The sequence below is a fragment of the Ptychodera flava genome, chromosome 14 (assembly GCF_041260155.1).
Source record: "Ptychodera flava strain L36383 chromosome 14, AS_Pfla_20210202, whole genome shotgun sequence".
NCBI lineage: Eukaryota > Metazoa > Hemichordata > Enteropneusta > Ptychoderidae > Ptychodera > Ptychodera flava.
The window spans coordinates 25,724,509-25,745,960 of NC_091941.1; the positions used below are offsets into that span (position 1 = coordinate 25,724,509).

At 37.0% G+C, this 21,452-nt stretch overlaps 1 protein-coding gene across 1 annotated transcript; it reads right to left on the minus strand.

The window, feature by feature from the left end:
* Positions 1–1,078: 1,078 nt before the first annotated feature.
* Positions 1,079–20,403, minus strand: LOC139149910 (putative transmembrane protein INAFM2). Its single transcript, XM_070721958.1, has 2 exons — positions 19,958–20,403; positions 1,079–1,329 (listed from the first exon to the last, which is right to left on the minus strand). Exons 1-2 carry the CDS (start codon positions 20,279–20,281, stop codon positions 1,312–1,314), a joined length of 342 nt encoding a protein of 113 aa, XP_070578059.1. The 5' UTR covers positions 20,282–20,403; the 3' UTR covers positions 1,079–1,311.
* Between the last annotated feature and the right edge of the window lie 1,049 nt (positions 20,404–21,452).

Sequence of the window (21,452 nt, forward strand, 5' to 3'; positions counted from 1 at the left end):
CTCATGGAAACTTTATACAATGTGACTGAAGGAAATGTTTTTAGAAATTTCTGAATGGACTCAACAACTTACAAAATTTTGTGAGATAAGAGAGCACTATCTGAATAATAAAATCAGCCCTGCAACCTTGGACGATGTTTTACCTGACACAGATCACATGTGCTGATGTTAGCAGGGCTTATACAGATGTTGGAATGAATGAATTGCACATGTTGTGGGAAATTCATAGATCCAAAACACCATGGAATTCAACTTGTGATGTGCAAATGTAGTTGTTCCAGGATACTATTACAAAGAGCACCTCTATGCTGTCTGAATCGAGCAGTTGGAAATGTTAATTACCATATTTCACAGTCACTTTGATAGTGGCAGCCAGCCTCCCTCTCCTCCCCCCCACCCTCCCAAACAGTAATTATCACTTCCAGTTTTTAGGCATAAGCACTGTCTCTTGAAACTTGTTTTGCTGTCTAAACAACAACATACAGAGCATGATGGCGTAAGTAATTTGGCAAAAAAGAAAAAAATAAAAGTGGTGGTATGTGAGTAAATTGGTTTGCATCTTTTTTTTATACTTCAATTCTTGGAATAAACCAGTCATGTCCTCAGGGGGGAACTGACGGGATCTCGTTGCGGATGTGCATTTTGCTACAAAAGTTTTCAAAACTGTCACAGCCTCCCAATGGGGCATCACTGGTGGAACTTATAGACAGACACACTAAGCTTAAATCTTTTTGTCGTTGTCGTGGTAAAGGTAAACGAACAAATACCTGAGTAAAAGCCGAGTCGTACATTGATATATACATACTTAATAAGAAATAAAATTCCCCAAATTGCAAATGTGCTCATCCTCCATATCAAAATATCTCAGAACCATTCCATTTTGTCTTTTGCAGACTTTTCCGCATGTCCTCTTGGCATGGTTATGTATATCTTCCACCATTGGACATCAAAGTTGGTGCATTCAGGACACAACACGTAACAACCACGGGAGAATTGTCTTGATTGTCTTTTTTGTGTGTCTTGAACTCGGTCCTGACATTCCAACTTTGTTTTCGGCGCACTGGCAAATATCAATACACAGTTGCAAAAAGTCTTCTCTTGTGTTGATTTGACAACGATTGTTTTTTTTTTTTTTTTAATGTTGGATTGTTATTTTTTGTTGTTAGTCAAAATCACAATTCACTACTGACATAATCACGGTCAACTTTTTTTTTTAAGCTCAGCATCCATTTTTTTTGGAATTATTGGTGCTCTCTGCTTGATATATGCCCATCCAAAATGGATGCCAATTATTGTTCTTCTCCTTTTCTTCTATTGTCCACCAGATGCCTATTGCAAAAAAGAAAACAGAAAAAGAAAATGCAATTAAAATTACAAATGCAGCCAGCGGATGAAAAAAGCCAGACAGTTTTATAGACTTTTCCTTCAGTAATTCCAGAAGCATGACTTGTTATTTCAATATGCCCCTGGAGTATAATTAGAATGGAGTAATTCTAGTATGAGGTACATTTATGGCTAAGGGTTTATCTCATTAGACTTTCAGTATTATTGCTAAATACTGGTACATACCATATGTATTAAAGACATATTACATTATTTAGAGGCACATAGTGTACATACATGTAGTATATATGAGCTTAAGATTTCTATTTTGTATGCTCATGAGGTGCTCTCCATAGCTTGGAAGAAAAAAAAAAGGTCGACAAACAATTTGCATAACAATGCATAATTTGCATTTTCTCTTGTCATGAGAGTTAATTCCTTTGTATTTTCATGGATATATCAATAGAATGCTTAGAGAAACCGACAGGTAGCCAACCCCCTCAAAATCCCCTCATAGAGAACCCTGTCGTAGACAAGCATGCACATTTGCCGTACACACAGAGCAACTGACTGTAAAAAATTCCTTAGGGAAGTGAAGTTTTATGTATATTGGGACGTTTGTTGTCTTTCATGTCACATAGCCGTCTAACAGATGATAGAATTCATCTAGACACTAAATGCGTCTGTATCAGCTGAAGTGGAAGTCCCCTGACTTAACCTAACAGGTACAGGGTGCATGATGTAATGCATACAGAATCTAGCTGACACATTACAGATGAACAGCTGTTTGTTTGTGATCTCGACTTCTTTTAGTGCGATGTAGCAAAATAAGTACGGCGCTTTCCATAAAGTCGATTCACATTCTGTTCTTGGCTACAGTCTGGTTTATTTGAACAGGGTATTGTTTCCATCTTGCCTGAGGGGTCTGCATTCATGGGACGATTTCTTGCGGATTTCACGGTTTGCCTGAGACAAATAGTGTGCCAGACAAGAACGTATGCTGAAAGGCTTTATGTGCGACTACAAACCCATGAATGTCTGTCTGTACAAAAAGGGAGGACTGGGAGTACGTTTATAATGCTGTGCAAAAACAATGTAGAGCTGCAAAGCATAAGATCTGAAGGAATACCCCCGGGGCATTATCCTGTCTGTGACAAGTACGGGGTACAGCTACTGTACTGGAGGGATTTTCATGCTGTCTGGGCCTTTTGCCATTTCCTTTGCAATCCTCTTCTGGAACAGCTGAACATTACTTTACACCTATCTATGCCCAGATGTCTACAAAAACATTACTAATTTACAGTCATAACTGTCCAATCTTTTCACTGAGTACATGGCTTTCTTTTCAATAAACTTCATCTCAGCACTTGAGGACCGTAATATCTTTATCCCTTTGAGTGCTGTAATATTTCCCACAAAATTTTAGTGCAACATTTTACCAACTGGATAATTTTTCTGTAATTATTTGGATAATTTTTGGCCAAATGAACATCACATTTCATCTGCTACAATTCATAATCAAAATTTTAGCAAAAATCTGAAAAAAATGACTGGGCTATATTTTATAAAGGCAATAAAAATTGACTTAGGCACTCAAAGGGTTAATAGCAAAAAGAGAATTTCAATATGCATTATTTCAATCACTTTCAAATTACCATTTCTTCATAACAATCTTTTGATCAATGAGAAGTAAGCTGTTTTTGTATTACAATGGCGTACATGTAAGTAAAAAGGTCTGGCTAGAAAGAGAGATCAGATAATTTTGGGTATATGCTCTTAAAATGATTAAATTAAATATATATATTCACACAATATATTTGTATGTGTTAACATTTGGCTTTTGGATGTGGGTATGATTGATGCTGAACAGCAGGAGGTAGTGTGCTCTTGCCAAGGCTTTATATATGCCTGTTTGTCAGTTCATTTATATAAAACGTAAATCTTATGATCACAGACAACATTTAAAGGTACTCATCTTCTACAGAGCATATGGCTATGCATGATGTGACTGCCGTATCTCCTGATACATTACATCTATCAGTAGTCTTGCTGAAAGCACTCAGAGATGCAATTTTGAGTGACTGTCTGCTCGCTTATTATACAAAGACACTATTGAAACTTTCATGAAGACAAAATCTAAATACGATGCTGGCAACATCTGTGCCCGGCCATCTTTTAACACCAGTTTACACAAGATGAAAGCTTTCAACTGACAACTGAAATTATTGCAGTTGGTGATTTTCTGTCTTGTTCAGACTGTCAAACCAACCAAAACATACTTGTCATATAGACAGTAAAACTTGCACTAACAGCATTCAGGACTGGGGGCTGTTATATCACAATATTGGACCATCTAACAACGTGTGTGCGTGTATAGTATCAGTCATAAGGTAAATGTAGAATGCGCCTCAGGGACAGATATATATTCAGACTCTCAAACTTTTACAATTCTTTTCTGACCTACCACATGTGGGGGCTCATTTTAATGTTTTTGGTGTAAGAAAACTTTTCACCTTCTGTATTTCAAAAAATCAAACATTTTATTTTTCTTATGTATAGAGTTAACACAAGGATGTCGGCCATTTTGAATTGTAAAATATCGGTAAAGCTTGGCTAATTTGTTTCTCTTTTACCAAAATTTGCATGGTACACTCCGATTGTTATTCTTTATTTTGAAAGAGAATGGTTGAAAGATTACTTGTGGAAAGTTTGAGCAAAAGTTTAAGTCTTTCACTTTCGAGGTGCATACTACCATAAATGATATCTTGTCAGTATTGACAATGCCAGCCTGCAATAGAATTCAAATACGGATACACTTATGAATATTATTCGCTAATCCTGTCTCACCCATGGGATGACAGTCGAAGATGTGCAAATAGGATTTCTATAATTGAAAATGAATGTAAACCCATTTGACAGTAGATGAACATGGCGATCAAATCGTACTAAGGTTAGTTTCATATTTGATAAATTTATCTTCCATGAGTTTCATATTTGATACCGCCATAAAGTGTTCATGTACTGTAATGTGTTCATGTACAGTACATCATCAATCCAATACCCAGTGGTCTTAAATATCACTGTCAATTTTTAAAAATTGCAAAACTAACATTAATATTGTTCAGTTATTTTTAATTTCTTACATTTTTTGTACTTTTTCTAATCGGATAGAGAAAGGCTTTTCTTTAAGAAGATCCCAACTTTGGATCATTAGGTAATGACATAGGCAGTGCTCACTTCAACTTACAAACTTAGTCTCATGGGTATCAGAGACAGTGCTACTGCATCTGGTGAATTGTTGGATGGTCGAGAGGTCACATGATGTGGGACTCCCGTTAAATAAACTGAGAAACTGCACCACAACACATGATTTCCAAGAAAGGCGTACTGGAACACTTCTGTGCCACAAAGGCGCCACAGTAAAATCATTAGTGACAGGGCAGCAATGGGAGAAAGCGATAAAATATAATTACTTTTCCATCAGCGCGCGATACTACAGGTTATGAAAGAAATGACAGAAATTGCATGTGTATTTATCACTGCTTTGGACTTTTGTTGCTCATTATACAATCCGCTGGAAAGACAGGAAGTCCACTGCTACTATCATGGGAAATAAAACTGCAATAACTGTTCTGCCATTGTGCAATTTCCCACGACCACAGCTGGGCCACATTGGCACCAGATAACTTTGGAAATGCGACTACGATTGTCCATTACACTGCTGTTTTCTTTATTGAATGTGTTATTGACATGAAAGAAAAGCCTTTGGATCTCTTATGGAAAAGGAAAATTTTTCAAAGAAAAAAACTGGTACAGTGTTTATGTACAGATGCGAGACCATGATGATTGGTTTTCCTGTGCCTTAAGGCATTAGCTTATACAGATTTATACTCACATATATTATTTGATATGCTCCTCTATTCATATTCAAATTTTCCCTTTGAAAATAGCAAACAGGATATTGATGAGCTGTCATGGTTTCGATATTAGGGCACAGCAAAAATATGGCCTTGGAAAGGTACAACTGAAATTTGCAATTCAAACACTGCATTGGTAGGCAGTCTCCAAGAAGTCACGTATGTGGATTTCAGCAGTGCCATGCTGACACAGCCCATGCTTTGTAATCTTACATCAGACGTGAAATTCACATGAAATATACGTAACTTTCAACATTGCAAAAAATACACTTCAATCAGTAAAATCGGTAATTTTTTCATTAAAATTAATTTCTAACGCCAATAGATGATAAAATTTGGAGGACAGGTAGCAAGGGGAGTGTGAATACCTACAGTATATTGTGTGAATGTATGTGCATGGCTTTTTGTAAATGAAAAATTAATAGAGAATTCTTATTATTAATATTACAGGTATATGTAAATGTATGCAAATGTTAAACACAGTATCAATTTTATTTAGAAAGCCAAGCAACGATTCCCAGACTTAATGGAAAACACACAAAGGGAGAAAAAAACGGGAGAAACATCTGTTGGTGCAATGTGTACGTGTACGCCAACCTGTGATAGATGGCGGGTGGGTTCCTTGACACAGTTATACTGAACGTAGAATTCACCTATTTAAAACATATGATGGTAATGTTGTGGCTCACTGACTCTCAACGCATGGTCTACCAGTCCGCAAAATACACACTGCAAATACAATCATCAAATATTAAAACTGCTTCTACCGCCTAGCGCAGATGACAAATATTCCCAGAGGACAAATTTCATCATAGACAGGACGATATTTTTTCATGATTGGCAACCCTAACTGAAAATCCTACACGACGACACACATAATGACAGCGTAAATTAATAAAAAATGCCACTTTGGAAATTTCTCTTTCGGCATCATGAGAATAAAAGCATTTGCTCTTAAAATAGCATGCCCTGCATAGTCATATTTCTGGTTCAAATTACGAGAATTATATGAAAAAAAGTTGAAAATTCTAAATCTACCCAGTTTTGCAATTTGCAGTCAGCACCTTATCAAAATCTAATGCAAATAATTGAACTAGCATTCTAATTCTGGGGATCACTTGCGAAATACAAATGTGCCTACATGTACCTTCCTCTTATTTATGAACACCAGAGAACAATTGTGCGTGTACCGTGTGTATTGAGTGAGAGTTGTTGTCAGTACCTCTGGTGACATGTAAAACATTGTGCACATGTATTGTATAACAGGTCAACAAAGAAAATCAAACACCCGTGTGACCGATTCAAGGTACTAATTTTAGCTATACACTCCAAATATACATGTAGAGCATACAGCTGCAAACGTGTGGTGCACCATACACGAAGGCTCATTCACACAGCTTTACAGAGAAGTTGCTAGAGTTGGCATATTTACAAAGATGTTGTCGGCACTGCAAAGACATTTATTTCTGAGAACAGCAACTATACATGCGTCGTGTTTCTCACTTTTATTTATCTCTACAGCCATGAATAGTCAAAGCTATATACCACATTGACGACATTGTGTACAAGTCAACATCCCTGATGCAGTCAAAGACATTCAAAATCTTGACACTGTGGCCACAATCACCCTGTTGCACATCGTCAAATCAGCAATGGACAAAAATATATCTACAATATACTGTATGCACGATGTAGTGCACATAACACAGATACAAACGCTCAAAATATTTCAAGGACTGATATTGTGGATGCGCTGCCAGGATTTCAACCTAGGAAGTGATGACATCTGGTATTTTAAAATACAAAGCACGATATCATTGGTATACATGTACATGTGGATACAGTAAATCTGCCTGTCACACTAATGGGAAGTGATCACTATCAAGTATTGATGGCAAATATCACAGACACCATCAGATGTCCTAAATGAAAGCGACACTACTTGTCATAAATGATTAATTAGAGTCAAAACAAGCTGAAGATCAAGTGCGTGTACTGCATGATGTTGAATTCCTTTCCATGTTTATTACATGTATCGCGATAATGTATTGATGTTCTACTCCGTCATAAAAAGGAAACAATGTGTTCTACACACTCGGTACACCTAAAAGATCATGTGATTGCAGTACAAACAACCCAGGGGTACAAGTGCATATAAAAATGTGCGTATTTCTGTGCACAATTTGCGCAAGTGGGTTGGTTTGCACTGTGGTCCATTAAAATTCCGGGTTTAACCTATTCTACAGCATGTGCCATTTTCTCAGCAATGTTACGATGTGATAAAAAGTTTTGCATTTAATACATGTGCTATTTTGAGTCAACACAGTCAAAACATAGCAAATCGCCTTTTTTTTTCAAGGTGATTAGTTTTATAGGCATGTACCGGTATTTTCTAAACCTTGATTTATTGTAACTTTCCATGTATTTTCAAACATATTTTTTTTTTCATTTGTACTCCTAAATGACGTCGAAGTGCCTTGTGTTCAACTTGCAGTGTTCACAACAGCCTTGAATATCAGACTGACGGCAAATTTACATAACAATGCATCATTTGCATATTCATTTCTCTATCATTAGGTATCAATACATTGCTAAACAAGTCATAGCTGATGATGCAGTCCCAGCTCGCAACATCAATTGTGATGCACATGCAATCTACAAAACAATGTCTGTGTGCCAAGTTTGAATGAAATCTGTTCAGGGATAGTTGACTTGTGGTTCCAAAACATCGATCGTGATATGATCCAATATGGCCGCCTGGCGGCCATGTTGTCGCAATTTTTTCATGTTTTTGAGCCATAACTCAACTATCCCTGAACCAATTTCGTTCAATGTTGGTACACAGATAAAGTACTATGGCATATATGCACATCAGTTTTAATATTTTGCAATACCATCCAATATGGCCGCCTGGCAGCCATTTTATTGCGATTTTTTCATGTTTGGGAACCGTAACTCAAGTATCCCAGAACCGATTTCATTCGATGTTGGTACACAGATAAAGTACTATGGCATATATATGCATGTCAATTTATTTTGCAATACGATCCAATATGGTTGCCATTTTATTGCAATTTCTCCATGTTTTTGAACCATAACTCAAGTATCCCAGAACCGATTTCATTCGATGTTGGTACACAGATAAAGTACTATGGCATATATATGCATGTCAATTTATTTTGCAATACGATCCAATATGGTTGCCATTTTATTGCAATTTCTCCATGTTTTTGAACCATAACTCAACTATCCCTGAACAGATTTCATTCAAACTTGGCACACAATCATTGTATTGTAGTGTGCATGTGCATCACAATTAATGGTGGGACTGTGTCATCAGTGATGACTTGTTGATAATCGAAAATCATATTTTCCCCCCTAGAGTTAACACAGCCACGGCCAGGATGGTGGCCATTTTGAATCTCAAATATAGGTGAATGTACGGCAACTTGTTTCTCCAGTGCCAAACTTTCCAAAGTGACCCCTGATTTTCATCATACAGATTTAGATGATGGAGTTGCATTCACATAACCACTCATGGGGGTGAGTGTGTCTGGTTTGTTAAACCTGTTCACCCTCACCCATAGTATAAAAGACAACTGCAGGTCCAAAATGGCCACTGATAACACCTGGTTTGGGCCAAACCTTTGCTGCTGATGGTGAAAGGGTCAAACACAAACGATCCAGATGAGGATAGTCTCCGCTCTATTGGGTCAATGAAGTGACCTCCATCGGTGCATCGTTCCTTCTGAAAAGCACTACATGCAACAGTGCCACAAGTGTTTGGCAATTTTGATGCCTTCTTTCCTGGCGGCCACGTGATATGACCTGTCGACTCTCATTTATTAATCATTCTAGTACCATAATTTTGTGATTAGATACCTGTGCAATTCCTTTGGTACTGTAAGACGACCCTACGTATGCAGAGTAATACCAAAGCGTAATTAAGTATGTTTGGTAAAGCGGTCACTATGCATTATAAAGGAACAGAATAAATATAAAGTCTGCCTAAAACATCTGATCTGCCTGAAAAAGTAATGCTGAATGAAAAATGTCACTGACTTTTCAAATTCCATTAGAAAACGCAAAATCATAACATTTTCAATCAACTCACCCATAGCCACTTAAAACTGCTATTTCAGTGTTTGCGTATGATTTATCGCCATAATGAAAATTATTACTGCACATTTTTTTGCAATGTGCAAAATTTCCTTAGGCATTCCCCCAGCAAATGAAATAATAACTTACTCTTGAGAGATTGTTTCATCATCTGGTGACCAGATATGGCCATAGATTTACTTTCCCATTTGCAGGGTGATTACACATGGCGTTTTGATTGAAAATTGAAAGCTTGAAAAAAAGAAAGATTGCTTTAATTTCTGATTAAAATGCAGATGTGTTTTTTTATATAAAATGAACAGTTCCATTCATGTAAGGGATGTAGCTTATACTGTACCTTTGACATTCGCAAAACCTGCCACAGCACTGCAACCACAAAATAAAATTCACTGCTATTTTTGTCAAAGAGTTGTGATAAATAATTTACCGGGTACTCTAGAAATACAGAGGCAACGGTCTCAATGAACCTGTTCTTGAATTCTTTGTATCTGGCATTTTTTTCAGATCATGGTTTCTTGGTAACACCAACATTTCGTCCTTGATCGCGGTTTCATTATATTTTCTAATGATAGCAATGGAATTGAACCATCCCCCGACATGGTTGATTTGGCACTGAAAATTTTAAGCGTACTTGTACCATCAGGATAGCTGAATTTACAAAGCTTGGCTACCTGGAAGAAGGTAAAGTACGGCCCCATTATAAAAACATAAATAAACATACCGAACTCTCTCCAACTTTAATACAGATCTATTATCAGAAACCAAGACAATGTACAAGTCCTGTATACCGGCATTGTTGGTATATTTAGCACACTGAAATCTCACCACATTAGGGATACTCTCATCTGATACTTTTCCACCGCATACTATGTATGCCTGTGCAGCTGTTATTAAATTACGAAATGGCTACTGAAACCCAGGAGATTAACAGTTAACCGCAATGATCGTACGAGTACATGTGTAAGAATGGAATTTGACAGTTGAAATATACTTCGCTCCTGTATCTGGGCTTGCTGGGTTACATTACAAAACATTAAAAAATAATGTTTTTTTATCAACAAATGCACAAAATCAACATAGAAATGGGTTGCGACAACTCATTGCTCCTTTTTTGCTTGTTTGTTTTTTTATATCATCTGTTGTCATTTATCCAAGATTTACAATGTATGCATATTAAATATGGAATCAGGTCAAGGGTCATAGTTGTAGTCCTCTGACCAGCATTTATGATGAAATCGTTTGTGGATGCATTCAGAAGCATGCAGAAAAGACACTACCATGCGTGACAAACTGCAGAACATAGAATAACGGCCAAAACATGTTCAAAGTCTCAAATAGTTTTCAATCACACAATTTACCATCTTACTGTCTTTTCATATTTTGAATGTGTTTAATTCTGTTTAATAATGTAAAAAAAATATTTTCCAAATATCCCAAAGGTATATTTAAATTCTTGGAGAAATATATGAATTCACATTTACAGGAATTACAAAAATCACTTTCATATTGCAAAACACTAACGTGAAAAACTGAATTTGAAAAAGTTAAAATATGACATTTTGTGTTCTAGTATCGAGCAAAATGATGAACATGTTTATGTTAGCCGGGTATGCAAATGAGCTACAATATAGGTCACTGTACATGTACAGTAGATGGAAATAGATCAAGCGATGTTATTTCATCAACTGCAATTCGATTTTTTTTCGCAAATGGATCTATCATCATTATGATCTCTTCTAAGGACAGTCTTTCTAACTTTTAACAATTCGCTTTGTGATGACTTTAGACTTTGTGTTACACAATATCATCTACAGTTGCTTGTACTACTCCCTGTGCGCAGCATTGTGCAATCTACTCCGTGTACGGCTAATGAACACCAACGGTGGATGCACGGCCAGTATTGTCATTGACAACAATAACAGCAACTTGTGACATTTTCTTTCTTTATTGATGTTCTGCATATCAATTTGTTTCTTGGTCTACTGAATACAGGATGTTGAATGACATTTAACCCAGGTTTTGTGGCAAGCAGGAAGTTGTGCTTTTACACCAAGAGAACTGTAATTGGTACATACAATAAACAAAAGTCAAAAATTACAGTTTTTGTCCTAATAATCTTATACCTGGAAACTAAAGCATTGTTTTATAAAGAGTCAAATCCAAACTGTGCTTGAATGGTGAGACTGCTTAATTCTTACCATTGTGATTTTTCTACCAATCTAGGGCAAGCTTCCAGAAAGGTTTTTGTACAGAATGGTGAGCTACTGACCAGTTCATGTAGTAGGCATTATTTGCTTCATCCTGCTATCATTCATATTGAGGACAGTAGAAATGCCTGTAATCCACTTGACTGGAGGATACATTGACCCGATCCTCAGAGGTGTAGTGGTGTCCTTGGCATCCTGATATACCAGATGTTCAAGTCCAATTGTTCCCAAAGTTGAAACCACGCCACAATACACAACATTCACATTCTGCGCTGTTCTATCTTGTTCTATTTACCGATTGATATACTTTGCACAGAGTACGCATTGTATATATTTATTTGAATATATTTTTGTGTTTCATTCTTGGGGGGTATGCAACAGTCATTTCAATATAATCCCAGTAAACGTGCAGTTCACAATGAACACATGATGTTCCACACCTTCTTATGAACTTGACCTTTGATGAAATTTAATGAAATTTGCACCAATAACAAATGTAATCATATTAATGATACAATAATACAATTTACTTTTACTTTTGTTACGTCATGGTTACTAGAAAATGGCCTTGGTCACAAGCACAAATGCATGACATTACATAACATATACATGAACTTTAACATTGGTGATCTGTATATTAATATAAACCGAAATAATTTATATTAACCCTATACAGTATCCTGCCAAGTTCATTTTTCACCATCAGGGAAAAACTAAAATGAAGGGGAGGGGGAAGGGGGAGGCGAAGGGTATCAGGGCAAGTTGGTTCAAACCAGTGAGGCATAGCGTGTCCCATATGTTGCATTTCAACAAAGACTTTAACACAGTTGAAGGCCCCTGAAAACGTACATGTACCGGTAGTTACTGTCTTAATTAACCCAGCATAACATAACACCAAGAAGGCCAAAATATGTGTATGGGTTAACGTACTCAATACTGCTTTTCACTGACTCAATACAACATACAGTGAAGTGACACGCCTGGCAAGATCAAGGTTAATTAAATTGTGTAAATGTTATAAATTATTGTTACGTTAGTTACATGCACAATTACATGAACTTTCATCATTACACAACAGAATACCGGTATTCATATTGCTGGTATGTCAATGGCAGTTGTCTCTATTGCTATTGGCCTTACAGCCAAGGAAATAAGGCCAAAGTAATTAAATTCTTTGTTTTGCGTCCCCACCCGCGTAGGTTTTTAAGGTTTTCATGAAAAACACACACACAATGTATTTGAATAGGAAATTTTAGGACATGACCGCTTAGCTTTTCTGAACTAAAATTTTGTTACAATTTTTCATTTGCTGCAATCAAATTACATTGTGTTAATTTTCTTGTGGGTGTTTTTCAGCCGCTTAGACGCGTACCTTTTCCCATTTTGAGTGGACGCAAAACAAAGAATTTAATTACTTTGGCCTAACATGCTCAAACCACTGCAATGAAAGTTGAAAGCGGTTGCCTATCTCATACTGAACTCAGCAAAACACCTCAGTAAATTTCACTCATGTACAATCTAATCTAAACTATTCCTAGCTGATGAAAAGGAAAGTTCCAAACTCATATTTTGTAATAAAAGCCAAAACACCAACATTTAAGGTTGTAAATGCATTGAAAATGAAAGATCTGAACTTTTGCTCAAACTTTCCTCATGAATCTTTCAACCACTGTCTTACTAAATCAAGAATAGAAATTAGGCTACCATGGAAAGTTTTCAACAAGAGAAATAAATTACCTAACATTACCGATATTTGACATTTAAAGCGGCCACCGCCCCTTTTAAACTCTGTCAGGAATTAGACATTGAAACTGCTTCCATGAGCAGTAGACCAGAAAAGTATTGTAAAAATTTTAGAGTTGGAATATCTGCGCCCGAGGAGTATTTACCTTATACAAACATGCCTATAATTCAACTGTACACGTAACAATACTCTTTTCACTAAAAATTTGCAGTTTCCAACTGTCCAGATCAACATTTTCAAAAAACAGCAATACAACACTTCAAGCTATGGCTATGATACTGAATCAATCTGACAACACAGGACTAATTTCACTGTCTCATTGGTATGCATCCGTAACACAACTACATAACCACACATGTGAGAGTTGAGGATTTGATACTGTATGCTAAAAGTTTGACAAAAGTTACAGTGCTAGGGGTATGAACTCTTTGATATCAATATACACTGTATTGTTGGGGAAATAGCATAAACTTCACAGCAGAAAACATTCACCCACGGTGCTAAACAATGTATGGTATATATGTGCTACTGATGTGCATCAGGATTTGTTTTTGGCAGTGTCAGGTTTGTCTTTGTACAAGCAGAATTTCTGACTGCGGTCAATGAGTAATCATATCGAAATGTCCAGAGCCACCACATATGTTGTACGTACAATGTATGTGAAGGGCCACCTTGTTTCAATTTCAGATTTAGAATTTCAGGAAAGACTGAAGTACACTGGGTCCACACAGAACAATTGTACAAAATCAAAGTAATCTTTAATAGTTCTATTTTAAATCAGAGTAAGAATTTCGAGCAACACTGAAGCCCGTACACGTAAACCTGATTGTTTTCGTTAAAAAAATTGGGTCAATGTATTTCAGTTATATGTGAAGTATCGTTTGGTATGAATGGGCAAAATGTCAACCCGATGCACTGTGAAAATGCCATGGGGGTCTGGAACAGACCTTGATGATGTCAGTACAAATATGAGTTACAGTGGATGCAAATATGACTTTGGCTGTGACTGCTGTTGTCACTCGGAGTCCTGGCGTGAAAAGCACCAGCACATTCAGCAGAAACAACATTTCAAATCCTTTGTGTAGCGTAGATCGCTGGACATTTTGATTAACCCTTCATTTCGCCAGCCTGCAGGTACTACCTCACCGCAAATATTGTCACAAAAAGCATGCACATGCTCTGGTCTATTTCTGACATCTTGACTGCCAGTAATTACATACATGCATTGTATTCTACTGCCACAGATGAACGAAATATGTCTGTCATAATTCAGGCTAACGTTGGCAAGGTTAAGTTGTTGACTGCACGTGAATATCGTTACTGAAGGCCCTGTTTCGCTGTCACGCATCAAGAGCATTTCCTTGAAGACTAATGAAATTGGAATGGATAATTCATATGTATGGAGGACACACGGCCCATTTTTATGCAAGTTTCCATGCTTAATACTATTATTAATATCGGGTAAGGCCATTAGAGAGCATTACTGCATATATACGAGACACACTGAGTACTTTAAAATTCAATGTTAGGAAACAATTGCTAGGTATTTGCACAGTGAAATATTTATAATACCTGCCTAAAGATGATGAATCGTTATGAATGCGTGTATGTGTATGTTGATGAAAAACGTGACAAGAAATACAAAATATACATGTACTTTCTGTATCACACCAGCATGAACTCAAATATCGATGTCGCGTTGCACATAACATAGCGTATTTTACTCAGAATCACATTTTTACAACGATTCATTCCATTTTCATTAATTTCTTAACCAAACATTAAAATATTGGTTCGCTTCACCTTTGAACATGATAAGCTGTCATGATTGACAAAATTTTTGCAAAGTTATGCAAATTACCCCATTCTCTGGCTTCTTTGCTCTCTTGTTTTCAATGTTCAAAAAGATTTAATTCTACTCTGGCTTGGTCAAATTTTGTGAAAATTTTCACATTGTTTCTGTAAATACATGTACTATATGACAGTTCAGTATAGTAACAGTACTATATAAGACAGAAAGACTCTGTAAGGACTACACCACATCTGGACCTTAGGTCTAAAATTCTAAATTACGAAAGAGTTGGTAGAGCTATGATGTAAGTGCATTTGAGAAAAAACACCACTACTAACTATATTACTTTAACAACAAAGAGAATACTATTCTAACTTGCAAAATCTTAATTTGAGCTCAAAAGTGAAAACATTTTCACTTGAAAAAAAAATGCTTTCACCGTCGTCACTTTCTACATTTTGTTCATTATCCACACTCACTGTGGTATGCAATGTGCAGAAACACGCTTGAACGTGCGGTGTTGAGATTAAAACAGTATCAGACTCCAACGTTTCATCAGCTCAGACAAGATTTACAGATCCACAGAAGTGCTGCACCAAAGTGGAAATATTTTATCATGGTATGATGATACCGAACAAATGCGTCTGGGCTGTGAAATAGCCAAAGGGATTGTCGCATGGTGACCTGATACCAAAGCGTTGACAGGCTTTTTTCCATGATCGATGTCTAACACACCATGGATAATAAAACACATGCATGGCAAAATTAACATCATACGTGTACTCCATGGAATTTGGAAGAGCGAAAATTCAAGGAAGAGAGGTTGCTGAAATTTGTTGTTGGAAAATCAAACTTGAACGGTTTTTTTGAAAAAAATATTTCTAAACAGAACACCTGAACAATAATTGAGTATACATGGTTTCTTTATGGCAAATACTGATATTGGACAAAAAGTTAAAAACCCTCCCTCTACATATACATGCACTAAATTTGTTTGTAAGGTAGGTTTTTCAAGTATCCACAGCCCCTACCAGTGTCTCTCCTCTGATTCAGTGCTTGCAGTGAACTACTGACATATGGGGATCCCAATACAAGTTTTCCAAGTTATATTAGTCTATTCATAAATCATATTTATAGTCATGTTGATATTCAAAGATCAATAGGCAGCAATAAAATGTGGATTTTTTAATAGTACCATTAACTTTTGTTTCTTTCCAATTACTCCAACTTTTTTACTGCCTTTTTGTCAAACTTCCTTTTCATTAACTTTATCACCAAACTGTATACACAATAGCTTCTCAATGGAAAACAGTTTCCAAAATATTAGCATGCTAACTGTCTTCTACTTGTCTGGATATTTATCACCAAAAGTTGATACTCGAGTCAGACACTATACAACTACGTCTCTAGATAAAACAATTTTTCTCATACAAACCTGCCCCAAAAAATTATCTTTTCCACTTTGGAATAGCATAATCAAACATATGCCATGCTATATATATACAGTACTTGAATGTGGTACTTGGAACCTTCAATTTCACATTTGCATTCACATCATTTGATACCAAAGAAAAACATATATTCCACCACCTGTTATAATCTAAACCCTGGACTTTTGCTTTTCTCGATCCATTACAATGAAAAACTGGAGGATCTGGGGGATGTTTGCAGTGAGGCACACACAGTATACAGTATACTCTGTGACAAACAACATGACTAAAACATCGAAGGCACCAGTGAAGCCAACTTCTTGAAACTTCCAAAGAGGCCAGCGCCATCAAATAAATCAATTTCTTGCTTTTTTTGTCAACATCATAGAGTGATTTCAAAATTATTGAAAGTCAAATTTTCTTTGAAACCAGCTCACTGTACCTGTATCCAAGAAGTTCAGTTTTGGACAGAGACTTGATTCAACTTTGTACATTTTATGAAATTACAGGCGATTTGCGATTTTCCGTGTTATCTTGAAATTTCATCTTTGATGTAACGATAACGCCGTCACATGTATCATTGATGGCACTGGTGTAGTGAGAGACGTGAAATCAGGGTTACCCTCCAGGGGATTTTCAGGGTTGGGACACCCCTCTGTTTTTCAGAGCACTGTATTCATATATAAATAACTATAAAAAAGAATATATTTTCATTACAAAGTAAAATGCAAATTATGTATTATTATGTTAATTTGGCACCCCTGTTTATCCAAGCTGTTGATACCACTGGAAATACATGTACAAGTATTGTCATTTCTTTCAGTTGTCAATTTTGGTGAAAACAGACTGGCCACGATGCTGGCTTATGAAATGTGTGGTAGTGAATTTAGCGTGTGAATGAAAAAGTGCTGACTCAGCATTGTGTACAATTCTTTCCCCTTGATAATACTAAAAATTCAAGTTCATGCAGTCTATCTCAAAATTGGATAGAGATATCATACTTTAACTTCTGATTCACAATCTCATTGAATTTCTTTTGAGTAATCAACCCAAAAATTTCATCAAATTGACAATAATAGACATGTTTTCGAGGCATCTTTCTAGATAATCCTATGAGAAAAGAACAAATTCAACGGTCGTCTTCTGAGAGCTCATCCCAATAAAATATATTAGGCATGGAAGCCAAAGTACTTAGTAAACTTGCCATTCTAAAGACCAAAAAATTCCATTTGATTTTTTCAATATACTAAGAAGTAGGTCTAAAGCGTCATTGTCCATTTTCAAAATATAACAATTTCACTTTAAGTACTTTTGATTGTGTTTACAATAAAATTCGTAATTTCCTTTTGCATTGACTTAAGTATCAGCGTTGTTTTCATCGGCTTCGAGATAATCCCATGAGAATTTCAAGTTGACAGCTGCTATAAAAATTTTACTTAATTGACAACTGAGAAAGGTCTGATTAAAATCAGATGTAGTGGAGATGGCGACATTCCCACCTTTGCTCATATACTTTACTGTTCTGTTAGCTGGTAGTCACTTCTGTGCCATCTATATCTACAGATCTCCCTCTGAATTTAATCAGATAAGTGATTTTGATCGATAAGTCAGGCATTTTATTGTAAAGACATCCATACGTTTATCACACAGACACTACAGTCATCCAAGTGAACTACCATGGACAAAGTCATGTACTTTGTCTCCCAAAACATGAAAAAATAACTTCAGGTTTTTGGTACTCAGATGACCAATATCCAGGTACATTTGGTTCAATCTTCCTGTCTCGCAGTCGGCAGTCATGTGTTATATCAGACAGACACCATATGACGTGACTGTACATGTACTGTACGTACGTGTACATGTACTGTACGTGTGATCTGCAGACCGCAGGACCAGAATGGAGAACTCACCATTCTGGGCAAAAAAATTGGTGGTCATGGACCTCTGCTGAATAACCTCTCACCCCTGCTATGTTTATGCCTAGTGCGTGAAGTAACCTTTGCTGTAATTGGTGTATTCCGTTTAATCCTAGCGTATTCTTCTTGGATTGAGAGCAGTCAAACAAAGACGGCTATATGTATCTTTTTCACTTTCGGCGAGCTAAAGTTACCCTATTGAGATGAGCTTGTGCGGTGCCCAAAGCATTTGAGTGGCAGTAGAGTTGTTTTTCAGCAGCACACTGACTTATCTTTCACCATCAAAGTCCGGCAGAACCCTATCGTTAGCTATGGTGGAGTTGGATCTCCATAGCCTCGATAGGATAGACAGACAGGGTTAATCAGGCTTTCCTTTCAGAATTTCTTTGTGGAGGCCCCTTTATGTTCTACTCTCTGCACTGTACTTTAATATGATTTACTGGTATGAATGCAGTAAAATATAATGACAAAGGGGACCTCTGCCTAGATTGTACAGTTAGTGTGCGTCTGTAGGAAATGACTATCCCATGGACGTTTCTTTCAATTTTTCAATGCACACCACAATCAGCAATGCTTTCTTCTAACACAATTTTCATAATACGAACTTTGTCTCATTTCTGAGTAATAATGACATAAGATATTGCTAGGTGAAGATGTAATCCAAATATAGACTGGTGCATAGTTCAGAGGCCTTTTGAGGAATTCAAATTGATATATCACTGGTAGAAATGATCCAGTCATTTCATTATCCAATTATTGCATCTCCTCCTTGGCATGGAGTAATTGCTTATTGCTGCTGATATACAAACTTGCCAGTATTTTTCATGGGCTGTTCTGGTTGTTTCACATTGTGAACATTCACACAGGTTGAGTAGAATGCCCTACTGTTTTTTTTATTCCTCCCTCCAACCATTAGATCCTAATCTCGGTTCAACCTCAGACAGTTACAAATCCGTAAATGTGTAATTTTTGGTTCAATGATGAGGTACAACCTAACATTTGTGCCATGATCAAGGAATGCAAAGGCAAGAGTAAATTTTAGCCACTGTACATAGTACAAACGCGTAACATGAATTGCTCATGCTGTTACCATGGGAACATGCAACCTTTGTTAATTTTTGCTACTTTTAGAATAGAAACTGTCATTTTGATATCACCAGTGATGTTGAGACAGGCTACATGTTCATGCATAAACGTGATGCGGTTAACGAAAATTTAAGATTGGCTCTTTGAAATGGTAATGTGAAGTAACTGTTTTCCTGTTTTGTGTACAGCACTGTCGTCCGCGATGATAAGTAATAATAGCTGCTCAGTAGCCTTACTAGCTGCTTGTCTTACACAATAGTTATTCTCACGAACTGGTGCTAACAGTGGGAAGCTATTAACGAATAATTGTGATCTGACTTGACATTTATTTATTCCCACACCATTCGCTTGAACACGAGACAGCGCCAAGTTGACTTCGAACACACTAGATATGTGCGTACATATGCACTCTGCAGTGCTTACCTGTGTCGCAGTTAACGTTGCAGCCTGTGCCGCGGTCGTGGGGTCTGCATCCGGTTCGTTACTTGGGCTCTCTGTGGTGTTCGACAACATGTCCCCCTTCCAGAAGAAACTGTAGTATATTGCAAGGACTATTGCTGCTAACGATACTGATAACACATAGGCGAAAACTGTCGCTAACCGCACCCACTTCTTGTTGGTTTTCATGCTCGACGCCATATTGTTAGCTCTCTTTTCTCCGCCGCCACCACTACTCGAATAGCTCACGTTCGGTGTCTTGTTCTGCGAATTCTGGACACTATCAGGCATACTGTTTTCCTTGACCATACTCAGAGGTGTTTTGAATATCCCACTCACGCGTTAGTCCTATGGTCAGTCAAATAGCAAGTTATATATTATCAAAACAGAGATATCGCACACGGGAGAGTGCATTGACTTAGGTGTTCAGTACCGACTATATAATACAGTTGGTAAAATATTCAAGATGGCTGATCACACGGTTTTCTGGGATTTTACCTTCAGTGTAGGTCTATTTGTACGTAGGCACACGTTCTTTCGTATTCAAATATGTCAGAAACAGAAATAAAATAGAAGTGGTAACTTAGCTATCTTACCTCATTATTGTTGGAACCTTTTTACTGGAGAGACAGACAGTAAAGAAAGGTGAAACAATTGAAAGCGGCTCTGCCGGACAGAGACTGGTCGACTGTGAATCTTTCAGTCGAGCGCAAAAGGTTGGGCTGCTGTGTACATGTATTCGAAATACACTGCACGCAGTGGATAAAGCGGGCGTGTAGCATGAAGATTTTTTAAAAGCAATCAAGATGCTGTCGGCATACGCTGGCTACACTTAAGTTTTTACGAGGATCAAATTTTTGTCGCGTTTGGATCTGTATTTTTATCAGATTTCAACGTTCAAAGAAATTGCAATGCAGAGCTGGTGAAAAGTTTTGCCGTACAGTTTGAGCAAAAGAGATACAACGATGATGGTGGTGACCACATGATCAACAACAACAACAACAACAACAACACAACAACAACAGCAATAATAATCACCACGACCATAATGATAACAGTGATACGCCTAATTGTCTTAGTATGAAGTAGCTTTGAGTATATATTGAAAAATTTTCACCAGTATTTTCTTACTTCTTTCCAAAATGACGTGTAACACCTAACGTCGTTGCCATACATTGATATCACCCTGCTTGTCATCTCGTTCTCGTCAATGGTGCATGTATCATGGTCAACATTTTGCAGAGGATCATCGACGATATAACGGGGAAATGACACGTAGAGCTCAATGGTAGATTGATTGATTGATTGATTGATTACTTGATTGATTGATTGATTGATCGATTGATTAATCTATCTATTTCTTGTTGTTTATTCTTAGTTGTCTTTGTGCATCTTTGTCGCTATTGTTACTAGATCTTCGACAGCAATTATCCCTGACAGGGACCCCCCTCATGATCCATGGTTTGGTAGAATAAAATGC